The sequence below is a fragment of the Eumetopias jubatus genome, unplaced genomic scaffold (assembly GCF_037043125.1).
Source record: "Eumetopias jubatus isolate StellerSeaLion01/CBP00866 unplaced genomic scaffold, mEumJub1_p1.0 scaffold_8, whole genome shotgun sequence".
Lineage (NCBI taxonomy): Eukaryota > Metazoa > Chordata > Mammalia > Carnivora > Otariidae > Eumetopias > Eumetopias jubatus.
The window spans coordinates 21,293,916-21,314,999 of NW_028274814.1; the positions used below are offsets into that span (position 1 = coordinate 21,293,916).

At 45.8% G+C, this 21,084-nt stretch overlaps 1 protein-coding gene across 1 annotated transcript in view; it reads left to right on the plus strand.

Annotated features, from left to right (window-relative positions):
- NMT2 (N-myristoyltransferase 2) overlaps positions 1–21,084 on the plus strand; it is a 61,362-nt gene that overhangs the window by 22,206 nt on the left and 18,072 nt on the right. Inside the window, exons 2-8 of the mRNA XM_028114179.2 lie at positions 9,406–9,541; positions 13,356–13,500; positions 16,841–16,959; positions 17,064–17,155; positions 17,279–17,395; positions 18,532–18,702; positions 19,898–20,006. Coding sequence (XP_027969980.1) covers positions 9,406–9,541; positions 13,356–13,500; positions 16,841–16,959; positions 17,064–17,155; positions 17,279–17,395; positions 18,532–18,702; positions 19,898–20,006 — 889 coding nt within the window. The remainder of the gene's footprint in view (positions 1–9,405; positions 9,542–13,355; positions 13,501–16,840; positions 16,960–17,063; positions 17,156–17,278; positions 17,396–18,531; positions 18,703–19,897; positions 20,007–21,084) is intronic.

A 21,084-nucleotide genomic window follows, 5' to 3' on the forward strand; every position in this document is an offset into this window, starting at 1 on the left:
ACCTACTATTTATTGACCGGCTTTCTTTGTGCAAGCCACTAGGCTACACACTTACGGACCCCGTCTCATTTCATTTCCCGTGGGTCTCCCATTTGTATATTATCCATTACATTACAAATATATGTCTCATAAAACAAGACTTTACTTTGTTTGTTGTTATATCTTTATATTCTAGTAACTGTTACTCTGTAATAAACAGCAACCATTTCACTAGATCCTATGGGTTAGGAATTTGGAAAGGGCCCAGTTGGAGGAGCTTCTCACTGGGGGTCTCTCGGGCGGTCACATTTCAGCTGGGACAGCTGTAAGCCGAAGGCTCCGCTTGACTGGACCCCCAGGTGGCTCACTCATGTGGCTGGCCGTTGGTGGGAGCTCAGCTTGCTTCTCCCTCGGGTGCCTACCCATGGCCTCACCAGAAGGACAGGCCTCAGCATTGTCCAGTGGAGAGAGCGTTTCGCAAGAAGTGGGTGGGGGCTGCTTGCTTTTCTCACTAGACTTGGCCGTCACATATGGACACATTTGTTGTGAATGTTGGCTGTAATGAGTCACCAGACTATAAGGGCATACATCCAGGGGGAGGGAACTGTAACCAGGGCCCAGGGGCGCAAGAGCACCTGGCTTCGGGGGTCCCAAACAGCCCAGGGTCAGCCGCTCATCGCTGACAAAATCCAAAGGTAGAGAGATGAATGGTGGTGGAACCGAAAGGAATTTACTTCCGTGAGGCCAACACCAGGAATTCAGCGGACCAGTGTCTCAAAAAACTCTTTCCAAAGTGCTGAAAATACTCTCAGGTTTATACAAGGAAAATGTGGACAAAGGTCAGTGGGTACAGGAAGGGGGCAGTAAAGGTCAGGTCGATCCTTGCCTTGGGTGTCTTGCTGGTGTCTAGGTGGTCCCTATTGCTTGAGGAGGCAGTTTTGGTTCCTGTCATGGGATGCTTTGGCTGGAGGGTCTTTTGCCTGAGTTAAGAGATAAGCTGGAAAGAACTTAATCAGTTAGAAAGTACAGACTGAGGTCCAGATGGAGGTAGTTGGAGCCCTCTTACAAATCCCCGCTGTCAAAACACCGTTCCATTTCTATGCAAGGAGAAGGGACGGTGGCCATTTCTTCTGTAGCTACTTCCGGCTGACCAGGAATGATGGAGGGATTTGGGAATGGGAGACTTTGACAGGGAGAACTTCGTTTCTCTAGTCCCTCCTGAAATATACAGTAAAGGCATCTCTGAGCATGTGCGAATTAGCACAGGCTCACGTTTGACAAATACAAAAAAACCAAACAACAACCAAAAAGAACAAGTAATATAGCAGTGCTTAGCAGGGCATATTTCTATTTAGAAGGAATCAAATTTAGATCATGCTAAAAGGATCTAGAGCTAGAGCATTTATAGCAGTGATGTGTTTGTTTAAATCTTCCGTGGCTTCAGCTACATTTTTTTGAGTAATTCGGAATATAGACACAACATTCTGTTTAACTGAGAGGATAGGTTCCTCTTTGGGCTGCAGTCAAAATATCTTCAAGGGCCATCCAGTGTTGAAGGAATACTTTTCAAATGTATGTGGTTTCATCACTTAGGAGGGTGAGTGGGTGCTGGGTTTAATTAAAGACGGCCGCTGTGGGCTTAGCTAAAGCCTCTGCTTGTAATTCTACATTGATAGAGGCAGCTCCTGGAGCCTGCCTAAGATTCTGTCTCCCTCTCCCTCTGCTGCCCACCACTGACACAAGCTCTCTCTCTCTCTCTCTCGCAAACAAAACACATCTTACTTTCCCTGCATACAGAGTTGCTTTCTTTGTCATTTCTTAGAAACATCAATTACATTTATCAGAATTTTTACTTTTAGAAACCTTAGTCTCCATTGAAAACTGTAAGTAGTAACCACTTGTGAACTGTCTATCACACCATCTTTCATCTTTCTTAAAAATGTTGAGGATAGGGGCGCCTGGGTGGCTCAGTCGTTAAACGTCTGCCTTCGGCTCAGGTCACGATCCCAGAGTTCTGGGATCGAGCCCCACATCGGGCTCCCTGCTCGGCGGGAAGCCTGCTTCTCCCTCTCCCTCTGCCCCTGCTTGTGTTCCCTCTCTCGCTGTGTCTCTCTCTGTCAAATAAATAAATAAAATCTTTAAAAAAAAGTGTTGAGGATATGTTGAAAACTACCACAGTCTATCTTCTGGCCAAAAACTATTTACATTCTCCCACGTGGAGAATACATTTACCCTCCCTAAGACTCTTCAAAATCATGTCGTGTTTTGGCTTAGATATTAGGCTCAGGCTTGACGTCTGGGATCTCATGTAAACTAAGTTTAGGTGTGACTGAGGGCTCTCGGGGTCAACTGAATGAATACCGCGAACTGAGCAGGTACCTTGTCTGCTTCCCCCATACCCCTCATGGGATGGTGGGCAGGTGTAGGGGAGCCCCAAAGGGGGGGAAGTAGAGCGCAAACCACAGTCAGTGGTCCATAGCAGTTCTGAAATCCAACCGGAAACATGTTGCCGGCTCCTGGCTTTGCATTCAGTCCTTCTCCTTGGGAGCTGTCCTCTGCGGCTCTGGGCGCTGTACCTGGGGCTCTTGGTTCTGGCCCTCCAGTCGTCCTTCTAAAAGAAAACTGACTTTGCACCTCAGTGAGTAACCTTCTTTGTCTGTTTCCTGCCTATAAAAGGCTGAGGGTCCAAAGGCCTCTGTTCACTTTGTTCTGCTCCTCTTCAAGCTGGTGTGATGCTTTAGAAATGTCATGGGCTTTCCTACGTGTCCATTTATAATCCACTCTGTTCGACAAAATCTACCCTGAAATCTCTTCTGTCAAGTAAACTTTTCTCTCTGCCGGGCGCCTGGTGAGAATGTGGTGGGACAAAGATTCTTAGAAGCTCTGTTGTTCACAGAGGACAGATGAAGCCCATCCTTCAGCAACTTAGAAGGCCTTTTGTCTGTTTGGAATGGTCCAGAGGCAGCACCTTAGATCTTCACAGCATCCTAACAAAGGGTCTTATTGCTCCACCCTTGCTTTGACTTTCTGTTCTTAGGCCATTTCTTTTTTCTTTTTTCTTTTAAGATTTATTTTATTTGCTATTTGAGAGAAAGAGAGAGGAGGGCGACAGAGGGAGAGAGAGAGAGAGAGAGAGAGAGAATCTCAAGCAGACTCCCCCCCTGAGCTAGGAGCCTGATGCAGGCTCGATCCCACGACCCGTGAGATCACGACCTGAGCCCGAGCTGAAGGTGCCCCTGAGGCCATTTCTCAATATGTAAACCCTTTGCCTTCTAGAGATGCTGGGATGAGAAACACTTATTTTTTTAACCTGCAAAATATTGGCTGACTGTATTATATTCTCTAATTTCTACTCAGAAACTAACTAGCTTTTTCTTGAGTTGATCTCTCTCTCGTCTCGTTATAGACAGCGGCGTGAAGCCAGCACCTGCAACCCTCTGCCCAGCGATCTTTTTAGTTAGAGCATCATCAGCTCATTAGGTACATTTTCTGGCTTCCTCATCATTGCTGGCAACAGCTCTTTATAAACGTTCTTCCTCTAGTATGTAGCACGGGTCTCCCTTCCTTATTCAGGCTCCTAGTTGAAAATGAAGCACTCAGCGAAATAATCATTATGTGAAACATTGTGTCTGTTTTTCTTGGAGCCCCCACCACCCCTACCGGCCTTTTCGCCTGGACTTGGAGTGGTTGCTTGTGTTTTAGGGTTTTATTAGAGTTGGCCCTCCATTTTCAGGCACCCAATTTCTGATCCAGTTTTTATTGCTCTGTAACAAGTCATCACAGAGCTGGTGACCTAAAACAGTGGTCACTTTGTTAATGCTTGCAGATTGTGTGGGTAGGAAGTTGGAAAGGCAGGTACTCCCTTAGGGCCTCTTGTGCAGGTGCAGGCTCCACGGGGCTGGTCGTCCACCTGGGCACCCTCCCACGGCCCTGCCTGGTGCTGCTGTGGAGTTAGGTGTGCCGTCTGCTGGCCCGGAGGTCTCAGGGCACTCAGGCCTCATCCGTGGCTCCGGGCTGCCCCCAGAATGAGCGCCCTGAGGAAGCCAGGTTGGAAACTACATGGCCTTTTGTGTCCGAGCCTCCCGAATCACATGGGGTCACTTCTGCACAAAGAGCAGGTGACAAGCCTGCCCAGATTCACGCGGAGGGGAATAGACCTCACCTCTTGTTGAGAGAAGAATCAAAGGAGTTTCAGGGGGCGCCTGGGTGGCTCAGTCATTAAGCATCTGCCTTCAGCTCAGGTCATAATCCCAGGATCCTGGGATAGAGTCCCACATCGGGCTCCTTGCTCAGGGTGAGCCTGCTTCCCCCTCTGCCTGTAGTTCCCCTTGCTTGTGCTCTCTCTCTCTCTCTGTCAAATAAATAAATAAAATCTTTTTAAAAAAGAGAGAATTTTCAGATGTGTTTTGATACTGCTTGCACCTGGAACAGTATCCGGCAGCAAGAGAACCTCACTATGTGATTGCATCCAATTAGTAGGCAGATCTGCCTCTCTTATAAAATTTGCTTATCAGTCTTTGAGTGCTACAGTGTGACCCCAGTAATAACAAGTGATGTTACTTCTTGTATTTAGTATGTATTTTTGAAGAGTAGAGGCATGGGCACTTCACATTGTACATCTTTTATTCCAAGTGAATTAGAAAGTGAAATATTATTTTCCAAAAGTCACACAGTAGAGGAGAAACATAGAAGGGTGTTAATGTAGTTTTACAGTAGGGAAGGTCTTTCTAAGCAAGATTTAAAAGCCCAGAAGCCACAAGGGAAGTTTCTTAAATATTAGACTCCACCAAGATTTTAAATGTCTGCATAGGAAAAGATGGCGTAAAAAAATAAACCAGGTAAAGTATTTGCAATCTAAGTAATACACAACAGCCTAGGCAAGGTACTACAGCCATAGAGTAGTATGTCATAGAGCTGTTGCCAGGATTGAATGAAATGCAAGTACCCAAAGTGAAAATACTTAACAACTGGTAGGTTCCATCCATGCTTGTATAAAGGCCACCAACAAATCAATTTTTTTAAGAGATTGGTAACAGAAAAAGATATGAATGAGCAATTCATAGAAAAATATAAATGGTCAGTAAACATATGGAAAGATATATAGCCTTGCTCCTGATTAAATAAAGAATAATTAAATTTCCAATAAGACTTTTCTACCTATAAGTGTGTCAAAGATGACGGGAACCTGGGGGCCCAGCTCAGGCGGTTAAGCGTCTGCCTTCGTCTCAGGTCATGATCTCAGGGTCCTGGGGTCAAGCCCTGCATTGGGCTCCCTGCTCAGCAGGGAATCTGCTTCTGCCTCTCCCCCTCCCCCGCCCCATGATTGTGCATGCGCTCTCTCTGTCACTCTCTCGCTCAAATAAATAGATAAAATCTTTTAAAAAGGGGGGGGGGGCGCCTGGGTGGCTCAGTTGTTAAGTATCTGCCTTCGGCTCAGGTCATGATCCCAGGGTCCTGGGATCGAGCCCCACATCGGGCTCCCTGCTCCACAGGAAGCCTGTTTCTTCCTCTCCCACTCCCCCTGCTTGTGTTCCCTCTCTCGCTGTGTCTCTGTCAAATAAATAAATAAAATCTTTAAAAAAATAATAAAAAAATTTAAAAAAAGACTGTCCAAGATGAAAAAGAATGTTAATATTTCAGTATTGGCAGAGAAGTTGGGAAATTGACATTCTCATTGACTTACTGTTCTTTGTTCCTTTATAGGAGAAGCATATTTTGCTTCTGGCTTCTTTCAGGATTTTCTTTTTTTTTAATCTTTGATTTTCTGTAGTTTGAAAAGGATATGCCAGTGCTGAGGCGAAGTGTTTCTTGGGATGTATCCTGCTTGGTGTTCTCTGAGCTTCCTGGATCTGTGGTTTGGTGTCTGACATTCACTGGGGGAAATTCTCGTTCATGATCATTTCAAATATTCGTTAGGTTCCTCCTTTGCCTTCTGGTATTCCCATTACGTATGTGTTACACCTTTTGTAGGTGTCCCACGGCCTTTGGGTATTCTGTTCTGTTCGTCGGTCATTGTTCTCTTACCTTTTCACTTTCGGAGATTTCTTTTGTTGTTGTATTTTTGTTTTTGTTTTTGAGAGAGTGTGTGCTTGCATACGAGAGTGGGGTTGGGGGGAGCCCAGCGTGGAGCTTGATCCCACAACTCTGAGATCATGACCTGAACCTGAAATCAAGAGACAGACGCTTAACTGACTGAGCTGCCCAGGCGCCCCACTTCTGGAGGTTTCTGTTAAGGTTTTTGTTGCAACATCTTCAAGCTCAGAGATTCTTTCCTCAGCTCTGTCCAGTCCTCTAATAAACCCATCTAAGGTACTCTTCATTTCTCTTACAGTGTCTTTTATTTCTGGCATTTCTTTCTGGTTCTTTCTTAGGTTTTCTGTCTCTCTGTTAATGTTGTCTGCCTTTTCATGCTGTCTACTTGGTTCCTTTGAGACCTTAGCATATTAATCTTAGCTGTTTTGAATTCTTGGTCTGATAATTCCAGCATCCCTGCCCTGTCCAATTCTGGTGCTTGGTCTTTTTTCCAGCTGTGTTTTTGGCCTCTCAGTACACCTTACAACTTTTTCTGGATAGCCAGACGTGAGGTACCAGGTAAGAGGGACTGCTATAGGCCAGCCTTCAGTAGCATGGTGGTGAGAGGTGAGGGCGTGGGGGTTCTGCCGTCCTGCACTTGGGCCCCTCCCAGCCCTTGGTGAGCCTGTGCCTCTGGGCTCTGAACTTGCTCCTGTTTCCTCCGTTTTCTTTTCCCCCGTCATGTGGGACAGGATGCTACTGTGGGCTGGGTTTGGCTGTTTCCCCATGTCAGTTAGGCTCTGGTCAACTAATTTCTTCTGGGGGCAGGCCTTGTTGAGAACAGAGTGCTCTGGCTCATTTCAGAAGGGTCCCTCTTCCCCTCCCACTGCTGGACGCATGGGGGGATTTTTGTCTGCTGTTTGTTCTGGGAACCTGACTGCTCCTGGAGGTAAAACTCACAAAAGTGTGGGATTCCCCTGGGACTGGATCCCCCTGGTCCACACACAGGCCCCAGCATTGGGCAGTCACGACTCCGGTTTTCTTACCTGAGCACCGCTGCTGTGGAGGTTTGCATTCCTGAGGCTTTTCTCCAGGAAGCTGCAATGCCCTGTATTCACTTGTCTGGCCAGTCTTGGGGCCAGTCTTAGTTCGTCCTGGGTCCTTCCTTGCCTTTCCCATGAATCTGAGAGGAATTGTTGACCGGAAACTGATTTATTGTTGGTGGAGTGGATATTGGTACAGTATTTAGTGCAGCAATCTTAATTATCTACTAAAAGTAAAAACGTTTGTGTCCTTTGATCTAGCATTTCAACCTTTGGACATACTGGCATAAATGCATAAAGATGTAAGCATTTTTTTAAAAAAGATTTATTTGAGAGAGAGAGTATGAGTGGGGGGTGGGATGGGAGAGAAGTAGACTCCCCACTGAGCAGGGAGCTGGACATGAGACTCGATCCCAGCACCCCGGGATCATCACCTGAGCCGAAGGCAGATGCTTAACCGGAGGGCACCCAGGTGCCCCTGCAGTAGCATTTTTTAATATAGGGATGGTTAAATATGATATATTTACACAGTGGAATGCTCTGTAGCTGCTAAAAAGAAATGAGGTAGCTCACTATATCCTGACATGGGAAGAAGTCTAAAACACATTAAGTAAGTGGAAGGAGAAAAAAAGCAAGTTGGTAAATGGTATGTTTAAGATTCAGTTTTTGTTTAAAACTTACCCACAGTGAAAATGAAGGCATGCTTAGAGAAGAAAGAGAATTTTGGAAGAATACGTACCAGAAAAACCACTGGTTGCCTCTGAGGGACAATGTTATGAGGCTGTTAATATATATATATGTTATATATCAGTGACATTTGTGTCTCGTATGATGCATACATATCTGATAACTAGTCAAGAGAGAAAGTAGGTAGCAGCAGATACAGTTCATTGAGGGCAACAGAATGGAACTGATTGTTCCCATCACTTTTCCCTATATCCAGGCAGTAATGCAGTAACAATCTCTGAATTTTAACTTCCCTTCTGGGAATACTGTGGTAGCGTAGACCCAAGTAACTGGAAATTGCAAATCCCCTGGTGTCTCTTTCGCTCTTTCACAGGGCGTGACAGCCATAAGATGACAAGAGTTCCAGACAAATGTTTTACCAGTGAACATTTTTTTCCCATAGAATTTTTTATTGTTAATTCTTCTTGTTAAATGATTTACGAAGGAAAATTTCCCCTTCTGCAGAGAAGCGGTTTCTTTGGTTCTGTTGTGTTGAGATTTGTGGTTTGTTGTACCCAAGAGATGTTTATAATGGAATTTTTTACAACACATATCTCTCCTTTAAAAGGCTGCCTAAAAAGTAGGTTAGCGGAGCTGTGGTTAAGTGTGAAAGCTACTTGACTTCCATTATAAAATATGGTTTCTAGCTCCAGTTTTCCTGCTCGAATGCTATCTAAGCACCTGCAGTGTGACTTCGTGTAGACTAATAAGTCTTCCGAGTTCCTTGTCCTGTTAACTTCTCATCTCAACTTCCTTCCCCGCTTTACATGGCATTTTTAGTTTCTGGATCTAATCTCATCATGTGCGTGTGGAGGGCGGGCTTCCCACGCGACACCAGCAGAATTCTCATTTAACTCCATTCTGCTACGGTCCTCCCGGAGGTAGCATCAGATTGCCCAGGGCAGGGGTTCAGTCCTACAGGACTGCTCCCCACCCCACACTGCCCACCACTTCAGACGCCAGTTGCAAACCCAAGCTGTCCCATGTACTACTGACCAGCCAGGTGTGTATCAGAGGTTCCCAAGACCCTTTGCTCAGATTCGATTGATTTGCTGGAGCAGCTCACAGAAGTACTAGAAACATTTTCTTCACTGTATGACTGGTTTATCATAAAAGGCTAGGAATGGGGAACGGCCAGGTGGAAGAGATGCCCAGGGCCAGGTGCTGGGAAAGGGCGCGGAGCATCCATGCTCCACTCTCCCCGAATCTCTACAAGGAAAACCCTGTTTTTCGAGGGTTTTATAGAGTCTTCATTACATAGGCACGACTGATCAAATCACTGGCCATCTTGCTGCCCTCCCCTCCCCCCTGGAAGTTGGGGGCTGGGAATATAAGTTCTAACCCCCTGATCACAGGGTTGGCACCACTGGCAACCAACCCCCGTCCTTAGGCACTTTCCAGAAGTCACCTCATTAACACAACAGACATTTTTAAGCTCTTGTCACTTAGGAAATATGTATGAGAGCTATATATTAGGTCATCTGAATGATCAAATATATACGTTTCTTACAAATCACAGTACCAGGCATCCTAACCTAGCGCTTTTTTTTTTTCTTCCTGGGTATAATTTGCGTTCTTCTCAGTGATTAATTTTATATAATGATTTTTTTTGTTCTTGTTTTACCCTCTGTGAATTTCCTAACAGAAGTCCTGGAGGGGATTTGGGTGCCAAAAAGAAAAAGAAGAAACAGAAGAGAAAAAAGGAGAAACCGAACTCCGGAGGCACCAAGTCAGACTCGGCCTCTGATTCGCAGGAGATTAAAATCCAGCAGCCTTCCAAAGTGAGACTCCTGTTTTACTTTAGCCTCTGTGGTTCCTCCTGCATGCGAGAGCCGGATCGTAGGGCTCAGCGTCCCCGAGGGAGCGGAGGTGTACTTAGGGTTTTGCCGGGACCATGTGCTGGAAGGCGCTCGTCCCCGGCGGGCATTACAGCCTTCCTGATGCTGATGTTCGTACCTAAATAACCAAGAGGTACAGACTGCGTTTTTGTGTGTACGTGGATACGACCCGCATTTTTCCTTTTTCTCACAGAGCGCATTAGTACGTAGATTGTAGTGATAGAAGTCAGTCTCTGCGTGAGCTTGTTAGGTGTGTGTTGTTGTTGTTGTTGTTTTGAAGTTACGCTTAATATTTCATTACTTTTAGTTCAGAAGATATTCACATTTTAATTTTTCTGGGTATCTGTCGAATTACCTGAATAGCACCACACGATCTGGCAGGAGATTCCCACGGGAGCAGCCACGGGTAAGTCTTATGACTTTGAATCCGACCAGTTGGCTTCTCGGCCATTCTTAACATCCCATTGCCAAGGGTGGGCCATAGCTCCTGATGTTCCCGCCGGAGAAACACCCCTCCGAGACCCAGCCAGCAGTTGTGGTGGGCGGATGGCCGGCCGCGCGGGGTTCTGGTGGTGCTGACGGCAGGCGCCCCCCCCCCCCCCCCCCCCCCGCCTTCCAGGGGGCCGACCCCGGTCACCCTGGCTGGGAACACAGGCCTTGTGTGCGGGCCACGGGGGACCACAGGGCCCTCTCCACACAGGAAACTCACAGGGCAAAGGGGGGGGAGGCGTTAGAAGTATGACGAAGCCCGGATGATCCTGATGGTTGCAGCTCCACGTCAGTTGTCCCGGTGGGTCGTGGTGTGGCCGAGGGGCTCGGTCCTGGCCCCGTAGCTCATGAGCTGTGTGGGTGCCGCGCTCCACGAGCCTGTTTGCTCATCTGTGAGGTGGGGGTGATGCCTTCTGCCCCAGCTCATGGGACTGTTAGGAGGCTACAGTGTTAGATCCTGTCTGTTAAGTGGTCTTTATAGTCTGAAGCACTGTTATATATGGCAAGTTTCACGGGGTTGAAATTCTTTTTCTTGCACACAGTTGACACTGTATTGTGGGAAGTGGGTCTTGCAGGCAGGTGTTGTTGTTGTTACTGTTTTATACGTAAGACCAGGGGTCACTGAGAGGATACTTACTTTGCCCAATTTTCCCTGACTGCCTGTGTGGGGTGAGAAGAAAATGGGATGTTCCCCCCTTGCTTTTCAGCTCATTTCTCAGGTAATAAATACTCTATCCACTGTACCTACTTCCTGAGGTCACTCATATAAGGTACACCATCTACTTGCAAGACATTTTTCCCATTTCTCAATGTCGCTTCATTGGATAAATGCGGGGCCACTTATATGCAGCTCTGCCCCTCCGTATTGCTTCTACCACCACCATCAGCTTGTACCCCTCGCCGCACCCCCAGTGACGTTGAGCCCTTCCCTTACTTCCGGTCACTTACGAGAAACTAGAGCTAGCCAAGGCAGGCGGAACAGCTAGCATTTGCGTAGAGAAGTTGTTTTCTTTTTTAATTGAGAATAAATAAGAATTGTGTTAATGTGGGCCTTTGTCCATTGCATTTTTTTAAACTGGAGCTTCTTTCCCTTACACAAGATGCTAGCTCTAAATAACACTGTAAATTACAGTGGATTGTGTGTAGAAAATACTCTCTTCTGCCCTCAAGAACCAGAATAAGAGGACCTTTGTCTGGATTCTTTAGACTTCTTAATGGTGGAGGACTTGGACATCTTTCCAAGATACTAAATTTAGAAAGTAAAGGGTGAAGTTACGTACAGTTGGAGCTTAGTAGTCCACGGAGGAAAAGAGGTGTGCCTGACTTAGGGGTATGGTAGTGGGAAGCTAACGTGGGGTTGATCCATGTTCTCACCTTCCCTAACATGAATTCATTTCTCCCCAGGCGGTGCTGCTGTGGAAAGTAAATGGATAGGTTTAAGAATGTATCATAGCTGAATTTTCCTTGCTGCTTTGTCACCATGGATTTGAAAATAGTGCTTGCTTCTCTCCACTTTAAGAAAGCACTTAAAATAGTGATCATTCAGATATAAATATTTCATGAATGGTCATTTTATGTAAAGATTGCTAGTCAACCTGATGAGGCTAGTTAGGTAGGGTTGAAACCACTCTGAGGTCTGTCTTCACGGAGTTGGGATATCCTTGGCTCCTTTGGAACAAAGATGCTGATTCATGTTTGCTGCAAACTAGGTAGAGTTTGGTATATTTGTGATCAAGAATTTCACTCCAGAATTAGGAAAGAAAAATTCCCATGACAAATTCAGTGCAGGCTTTGTAGGTTCAAATTTGCCTTTTTAAGGATAAATGGGTCCGTGTTCAAGCATTATTAGTTGAAATATGCTGTGCTCCGACTTCTGTTTAAGTTGTAGGTCTTCTAGTAGATTGCCTTGTTGAGGGGTTCAAATGGATGTAAATTTCATTTTGCTGGAAATCAGTTACTCTGTGTTGGAGGTTCAGAGCAAGAGTCTTAAGCAAACACAGGGAGGCCTATATTAAATAAACTCTGTTCTGTAGTGTGTCACATGGGTAAAGCTTCCCAGGTTAAAGGATTGGCTCCAGACCACAGATGTTAGATTCAAGGTTGACCAGAAGTCCAGAGCTACTATTAATAAACCAGCCAGGGTCGATGGTAGCTCTCCTTGGTGCCCCCGGTTTGTTGGCACACAGGAAGACCAAAGGGCTCCGAACTTCTTGTTAACCACTTCTGAACTACAGCGAAGAGCATTCTTTGTGTGGCATCAGAATTCTAAAATTAATAATTTTACATACTGAAAAAAACCCCGTGATTTTCCTGTTCAGCCCTAAGTGGAAAATATAGGCTCGCTTTCCATGTGGGATTACATTATCTGAGGGACTTTCCAAAAAAAGAGCTGGGGAGTCTTCAGAGATAAGAGAATATTGGCTTCGAGGAAGGAACTTGAGATTGGAAAGGTAGTGTCAGTTTTCCAGACTGAGAATATGTTTTACTTAAAAAGGTTAGTTTCCAACACTTGGGTTGGGGAAAACAGGCTGTGGTTGCCAAAGACCTAAACTCGCAGAAGAAACTGTTCTCGTTGGAAGGTTTGTCTCTGGAGGAGCATCGGAGCCAGGAGAGGGCCGGGTGTGGTCCCGGTGGAAGGCACACTTAGAGATTCCCTTTCTTGATTAACTTCCTTCCCAGCTCAGCACTCAATTCTCTTTCCTTTTCCTTTTCGTTTTTCTTTTCTTTCCCTTTCCCCTTTCCCTTTCCTATTCCTTTCTCTTTCTTCTTCTTCTTTTTTTTTTAATGAACTAAAATTTCCCTCATCTGCCTGGTTTCCATTCTAGCAGTTACTTCCTTTGGCCCCACATTGCTGCTGCAGGGCGCGAACGCCAACAGTGAAACCGAGGGGTATGCCTGACCGGCTGTCTCATCGTAGTAACGCATTCGTGCGTGCCCCTCCTTTCTGCCGCTCTGCCCGGATGAGTGCGGGTGATGACCCTCTGCAGATAGGGGGGACCCTGAAGCCAGGGGTGGTCGGCTTTACTTCAGATTTCCCAAAACTATCGAAGCGCCGTTAAAACTACCGAGCCATCGTTACCTTTAACATAATGTGTTTGCTTCTATTTTAATACCTTAGCATCCTTGAGCCCGATCCCTGACCAGGCTTAGAGGAAGATGGTCAGTTTTTGGTGGTGTAGGCTCCAAGGCAGATGGCCTGTGTGTCTGCCCCAGGTTTGGGAGCGGTGGCAGCTTCCTCATTTTTGTGTCTGTGTCTTTGCTGTTCTAGAATCCCACCATTCCAATGCAGAAGTTGCAGGATATCCAGAGAGCAATGGAGCTGTTGTCCGTGTGTCAGGGCCCCGCCAGGAGCATCGATGAGGCTGCCAAACACAGATACCAGTTTTGGGACACACAGCCGGTGCCCAAATTAAGTAAGCTTTTCTGCCTTCCTTTCTCCCCCCGCCCCCACTCACAAAAACAGCTGGGTTAACAACAAACAAAAGAAACTTCCATAATTTCCGTAATTTGTTTTTTTTTTTTATCACAGATTAGCAATGTACACAAAAGTCCTGTTTTTCTTCTTAAAATAGAAATATTGGGTAGTGACACTGGCTTTTCAGTAGACACAATTTTAGAGTCTAATTCCTCTTCCTATAAAAAAAAATCCAACTTTTCCCACTTGAAACCTTAGTGTATTAAAAATAGATGTAAAAGACAGTCTCAGGCACTTTTTTGGTCCTGAGCTTCATGGAATTGTTTTTCCTCTACGTAAATTTTTAGCAGTCTCCCATCTCACTTACTCCAAAAGACACAGGATATTTGCCCTACTAGATCTTCTTGAAATGGAAGGTTTTGTGCTGCTTAGCAATAGGATCCTGCACACTCACCGCCCGCGTGAGTTACTAGCGGCGCAGTAAGGGACTCGGGGCCCTTGGGAGCGCTCCGGGGACACCTGGGGTGCATGCGCATCTCGGCAGCAGGCCTCCCCCCTCGGCGCTGGGCCTGCTCCCTCACATTCCACTCAGACTTTCGCCTCATAAGTTTCCATAAACATCATTTAACTCTTCCCCTTTCCACAGTAGAAAAGGTGATGATATATAAATGCACTAAAAATGATCATGACTGCATTAAAAGCTAAGCCTGCTGCTTTCTCTTATCCTCCTATGCAGATAGATTATAATTACTTTCTCTGTTCTTCTTTCTTGATTGTTCGAGTTCCAGAATCTGTGTAAGATAAAGGATTGTCATCCAGATCTCTTAATAGTCCAGTTACGTACAAATTATCTGCTTTATCGCATAAAAATCTGGGAACAGCCCTTGTCTGTGCCCTCAAATAATGGTTTTCAACGTTTTTGAAGTTCCCACTCCTCTCCCCGCCATATCCACCCCATGTACCTGGAAAAAGCACGGGCTTGGGAATGTGAAAGATCGAGGAAAGCGATTCTCCTCACTTGTTTTTCCCTTCAGGCTCTAGAAATACATGTGTTTGGTCATGGAGGAAGACTCTCTAGAATGAACTTACAGGATTTTAAATGCCATTGAGTTGAGTGGCCATTAGAGAAAGGGATGTGAGTCTGTCGATCCGGATATAGTGGGTTTCGCTGAATGCTGCTTGGCAGGCTGTTGGTAGCTTTCAGCTCACAGCCCCGGGGACAAGCAAGCCGCCTTGGGCCGCCTCCTAACACCAGCACACATCTTTGGGAAGATAGCCGGGGTGCACCACATTTGGGCCCCTCCCCTAAATCCCTGCAGGATTCCCCCAGCTCCTTGAACACCCAGTTTGCACGTGAGTTAAGGCAGCAGCAAGGTTAGTTGTGGGGGGCAGAGGCGGCCTGAGGCTGTCCCAGTGTTGGGTGGGTAGCCAAGCTCTAGGCAGTCGTCCCGAAGGGACTCTCAGGGAGCAGCTGAGAATCTGGCCACCCAGGCTGACTTGACGAAGCCTAAGGTATTATAGGGGGGTGGGCTGGTGCAGCAGTAGCAACTGACAAAGTCAGGAGCTAGAAAGAACGAGAAACAAGACCCCTTGGAGCTGGTCGAGACCCTGTGGCTTCCACCTGTAAAAAGGTGAGGCCAAAACCTGTACCTGATGGTCATTTATTCAGCAGATACCTATTTCTTTTTTTTCCTTCTGCTTGTTTTCCTTCTGCTTCTGTTTTATTTATTTATTTCTTCTTTGAGGTGTAACTGACATACAGCACTATATTAGTTTCAGGTGTCGAACATAACGATAGGATGTTTGTGTACCTTGCGAGATGACCCCCACAGTAGGTCTAGATACCATCCCTCACCTCACCGACTTACAGAATTTTTTCTTTTTTAAAGATTTTATTTATTCATTATTCATTTGAGAGAGAGAGAGCACAAGTGGAGAGGAGAGGCAGAGGGAAAGGGAGACGCAGACTCACCACTGAGCAGGGAGCCCGATGCGGGACTCGATCCCAGGACCTGGAGATCATGACCTGAGCCGAAGGCAGACACTTAACCGACTGAGCCACCCAGGCGTCCCCAGAATTTTTTTCTTGTAATAAGGACTTTTAAGATCTGCTGTCTTAGCAACTTGCAAATATGCAATGCAGTATTATTAACTGTAATCACCATGTGGTGTATTATGTCCCCCGAACTTACTTGCTTTATAACTGGAAGTTTGTGCCTTTTGACCCTCTTCACCCATTTCACACTCCCATCCCTGCCAACCGCCAGACAGTTCTCTGTGTCTAGGAATTCAGAATTTTTGGTTTTTTTTAGATGCCACATATAAGTGAAATCCTACAGTATTTGTCTTTCTCTCTCTGACATAACTCACTTCACATAATGCCTTCAAGGTCACCAATGGCAGGATTTCATTCTTTTTTATGGCTGAGTAATGGCAGATCAATGGTGAGTGTGTATTGTTCAGTGCCAGGCGCTGGGGAACATGGTGGGGAAACCGTGAAGGGAAAGTAGGATAAAAATGGTGGCCAGGTGGGGATGGAGGGAGGGCATCCCCCAGGGAGGAAACAGCTTTAGTCAGGGAGAGATGCTGTGGGAAAGTGATGCGTAAGCTTATATCCGCAAACACTCAAGCGGCTCGCCTACGGAGAGCAGGGGAAGGGCTGTGAGAGCAGAGGGAAACCCCAGACGCCGTGAGCTGGGGCCGGCCTGAGGGCGGTCAGTGTGGATGAAGCTGGAGAGAAAGGCCAGGTGGGCGGCCAGGTGGGCATCAGCCACACGCGGGAGACTGGGTTCTATCCCAGTCGCACTGGGAAGCTGTGGAGAAGGAACGGGAAGAGGGCACCTTTGTGGAGATCCCTGGAGACGTGGATGACTTCAGCTGCATTGTCAGCAGTCTGGAAATGACTTGTAGGTGTTGCCGGGAGGGGTCAGAGGTCACCGTAGCCCTCCCCCCGCCACCAGCCCAGGTGTTTGAAATGCAGAATAAGAAGAGACGTCTCCAGGCCATCATCGGACCTAAGCTGCCCACTGTGGTCTAGTGCAGTGGATCTGTCACGTAGGGGTTGAGGCTGAGAAGTCACTGTCACGTCCTAATACACACCTTGTCATTGCATGAGAAAGGATTGCTCCTTCTATTTAATTGGTGAGAAAGCGGCTCTTCTCCACCACCTGACTACCTTGTCTCGCTCCAGAAGTAGCTGAGACATAGCATATTTTCAGAGATGATATGAAAGCCAAGGCCCCTAGCAGTGATTTCGTTTTCTGTGACAGACCATTTTGGATCATCAGAATGCTTTGTCCTTGAATAGTCTGTCTTCTTTCTCCTCTGCCCCTCCCCAGATGAAGTCATAACCTCTCACGGGGCCATTGAAGCAGATAAAGACAACGTGCGTCAGGAGCCCTATTCCCTGCCGCAGGGTTTTATGTGGGACACCCTGGACTTGGGTAACGCCGATGTGGTGAGTAACACTCCTGGGTTCAACACCTGCCTTCGCACACGTTGCGTGGGGCGGGGGGGGGCGGTTGCGAGCACCCCAGACAGGACACTTGCTTGGTCTTGTAGCTCAAGGAGCTGTACACGCTGTTAAATGAGAATTACGTGGAAGATGAGGAGAGCGTGTTCCGTTTCGACTACTCGCCCGAGTTCCTGCTGTGGTGAGTCTGGCCGGCCGCTGGGGGGCGCCCCAGGCGTGGGCAGTGGGGCCGGCGTGCCTCGGTCTCTCCCTGGGTTCCGGGACACTAACCGGCGCCTGTTTTCCTTGCCTACATCCACTTCAGGGCGCTGCGTCCCCCGGGCTGGCTCCTTCAGTGGCACTGTGGGGTCCGAGTGTCTTCGAACAAAAAGCTAGTAGGGTTCATAAGTGCCATCCCAGCAAACATTCGGATTTATGACAGGTACCTATTAAAGCTTGTCCATGCTGGCTTTGATGTGTTATTTTTCCAAGAACTGCAGTTACAGTGGGCTTTGACAAATCGCTTATGTGGGTCGTTGATCTTAGGGTAGGTTATGGGTGGGCGGGGGCAGGGGTCTACGGGAAGGAACTCTACTCTCTGCTCGGTTTTGCTAAATCTAAAACTCTTAAAAATAAAGTTGATTCAGAAACACGGACCGGTTGAAAACTAAAGTTGATTTAATAAAAAAAAAAAAAAAATTGGCCTGCAAACAGCAAAAAAAGGACAGCTCTCTCAGTCTCGTCAGTGCACACACAAATACGGACGTATTCTTGTATTATCTGTATGTATCGGAATAAAAAAACTATAAATGGATATTTCAGATTTATTTCTGGAGAAAAAAATTACCGTAAAAGATTTTAGGAGAGAGAGATTTTTAAAAAATCTTTTTATCCATAGGATAACTATGTTGCATTTTTGCTCCAGGTCTCTAGCCCAGAAAGTCAGAGGTCTTGTGCAGAGTAGGACCGGGTACTTTTCAGTGTATTGGTTAGTTTCTTTGCTACTAAAAGGCATTTGATGTCAAGGAGTCTGTGCCACATGGAATGGCAGCATATATAGAACCAGAGTGGGGAACAAACTTTGAAGCTCTGGAAGGTTTACTGTGGCTCAGAAAAACACCAGCTCTCGTCTGGTCAAGGCACCTTTCAGGATCCTAGGAATTGCATTATACTCCAAAGCAACATCTTACCAGATTGTGCAGCTGCGTGACCCGGTTATTGTCCTAATTGCGTACATGACAGAAAAAAACAGTTGTAGGAACTTCGAGGCACATCTTACCCATTTTATTTCTTTTATTTTTTTTTAAGGATTTTATCTATTTTATTTGAGAGAGAGAGAGAGACAGAGACAGAGATATTGAGAGAGAGCATGAGTGGGGAGGAGAGGGAGAGGCAGACTCCCCGCTGAGCAGGGAGCCCGACACGGGGCTCGATCCCATCTGAATACTTAAATATTGTGTTGAAGGAGGGGGAATCTTTCGGTTTCCTATTCTTTGAAATGTCATGGGTGTTGTCTTATTCTTCTAAATGTTTTCGTCTTACGTTCCCTCCGATTTTTGACATCTTTCTCTTTCTTAGTGTGAAAAAGATGGTAGAAATCAACTTTCTTTGTGTTCATAAGAAATTGAGATCAAAACGGGTAGCTCCAGTGTTAATTCGAGAAATAACCAGAAGAGTGAACCTGGAAGGGATTTTTCAGGCTGTCTACACCGCTGGAGTGGTTCTTCCTAAGCCGGTAGCCACTTGCAGGTAACAACACCACACGCTCACCTCTTGCCCCCTTGCTCTGTTGCTCCCAGTTATTCTCACGTGTAACTCAGGGATTTGGGCTTACCTGTTATTACATAGTTTGGTGGCAGAGCGGGGGAGACCAGACCCAAGAACCACTGTGTCCATTGTTCTTTCCATTTTGCCATAGAACCACTTCGAGAGTAAAAAAAAAAAAAGCCAGGGGGTTGGGGGGACTCTACTTTTTAACATTTTCCTGCTAATGATGCTGGTTCTGTATTCCTGTGTGCCTTCCTTTGGAGAGACCAGCACTGCCTCTCCCTTGGGGCACTCGGGGGGCATTGAGATCTTGAAACATCCAGCCTGCTAGCATTTTCTTTCCTTCCAAACACTCAGGTTTATACCAGGCTCTGCCCTGGCTGTCAGGGAACTGTCCCAAATGCCTGATAAACACCAATTGAGAAGCCCAAACAAACCTGTTTGCTTAGAGTAAGAAAAGGCTTAAGCTCTGTTTTTTATGACTTCATCTGTTCTTACCAAGCTTTCAAAGGTTAATCCAGGGCAGATTTGTACCTGGACTAATCTGTTGTAAAGCCTCAGGGTTTATCTCTCTTGACTATTTTTGCCTCAAATAAGACGAAACTTTCGCTAAATGTAGTATGAAAGGTAAACTGTAAAACGACTCTCTCCGATTAAATTATTCATAAATAACCTGAACAAATAAGACTTCGCAGGTATGTTTTAATACAAATCATCCTAGTACCTAGACTGGAATCACTGAAGAAATTCAAGGTAGTTTCTCAAAAAGTTGTTTTCTTTGGTGGGCATTATATAAAGCGGCACCTACTAATTTAGGGGAGGATGTTTTCATGTTTTTAAACTTTTTGGTCTGCTTTCTGTAGAATCAGCAGTGGTCATTAAATACTTGCAGACTGGGCATTTTTTAACTTTATTTACAATTTTATGATTGCTCTTTACTGAAAGAGATGAAAGGTTACAGACTACAAAGGAACATAACAAGGAAAGCAAGGATGTATTTTAGATGTAAAAACCAGCTGATAAAATAATTATGCAAGAAGAGGGCTAGCATCCAGCATTGCACCGGGGGCATCACTAGTGCTCATTAAATGCTTCTAGAACGTCTGAGCTGGGACAAAGAGTAAAAACTGGTAGGGTTAGAAACCAATCAGGTTTTAAAACCTTTATTGTATTCCAGATACTGGCATCGATCACTAAACCCCAGAAAACTGGTAGAAGTGAAATTTTCTCACTTGAGTAGAAATATGACTTTGCAGAGAACAATGAAGCTCTACAGACTTCCGGATGTAAGTAAGAATTTTCTGCAGTTTTTCAAAGCTGTGACCTTAACTAAAGCTTTTAGTGTAGAAAAGAATTATTTGCAAGAGTCTTAAAAAACCAGCTCATGTGTTTGAGAATGTGAATGTGTAGCTTTTTGGAACTCTAGGCTAGGAAAAATAGGGGAGCTCATTTGGAAACAGCAGTTTTTTTTGTTTTTTGTTTTTTAAGACTTTTTAAGTCTTTATGGTTGGATGGGATTGAACTCAAGATATGTAAGTTTTGAAATTTCGAGTATTTACCGTTTGTTACATAAGAAGGAAGAAAACTTGGGGCTTCTGATGATATTTTAACACAAAGGACCTAAGGAATAAGGCTTAGAGGAGAGACCGAGGAGAGGAAATAATGTTTCATTAAATTACCATCTTTTTAGGGTCACCTGGGTGGCTCAGTTGGTTAAACATCTGACTCTTGGTTTCAGCTCAGGTCATGATCGCAGCGTTGTGGGATCAAGCCCTGCGTTGGGCTCTGTGCTTAGTGGGGAGTGTGCTTGAAAGATTCTCCCTAAGCCTCCCCACGCCCTCTCTTAAATAAATAAATAAAATCTTAAAAATATATATATTTTTGAAAGATTTTATTTATTTATTAGAGAGATTGGGAGAGAAAGCATGAGCAGAGGGGAGGGGCAGAGAGAGAGAGCAAAGCAGCCTCCCTGCTGAGCAGGACCCCGCCGCCCCCAACGCAGGGCTCCATCCCAGGACCCTGAGATCATGACCAGAGCTGAAGGCAGACACTTAACTGACTGAGCTACCCAGGCGCCCCCTCAAAAAAATATCTTTTTAAGCTAGCAAATTCCCAACATGACAAGTTGTCTCTTAATAGAGGAAAAGTTACATGTGCTTACCAGTGTTGCCTTTATTTGAGGCTTGGATGGTGTGTTAGTTATCTCTTGCTGTTGTGATAGATTCCCACAAATTTAGCAGTTTAAAACACACATTTGTTTTCTCCCAGGTTCTGTGGGTCAGGAGTCAAAGCCCAGCTTGCCTGGGGCCTCTGCCCCAGGGTCTCTCATGAAGTTGCCATCAAGGTATCCACTGGGGCTGGGTC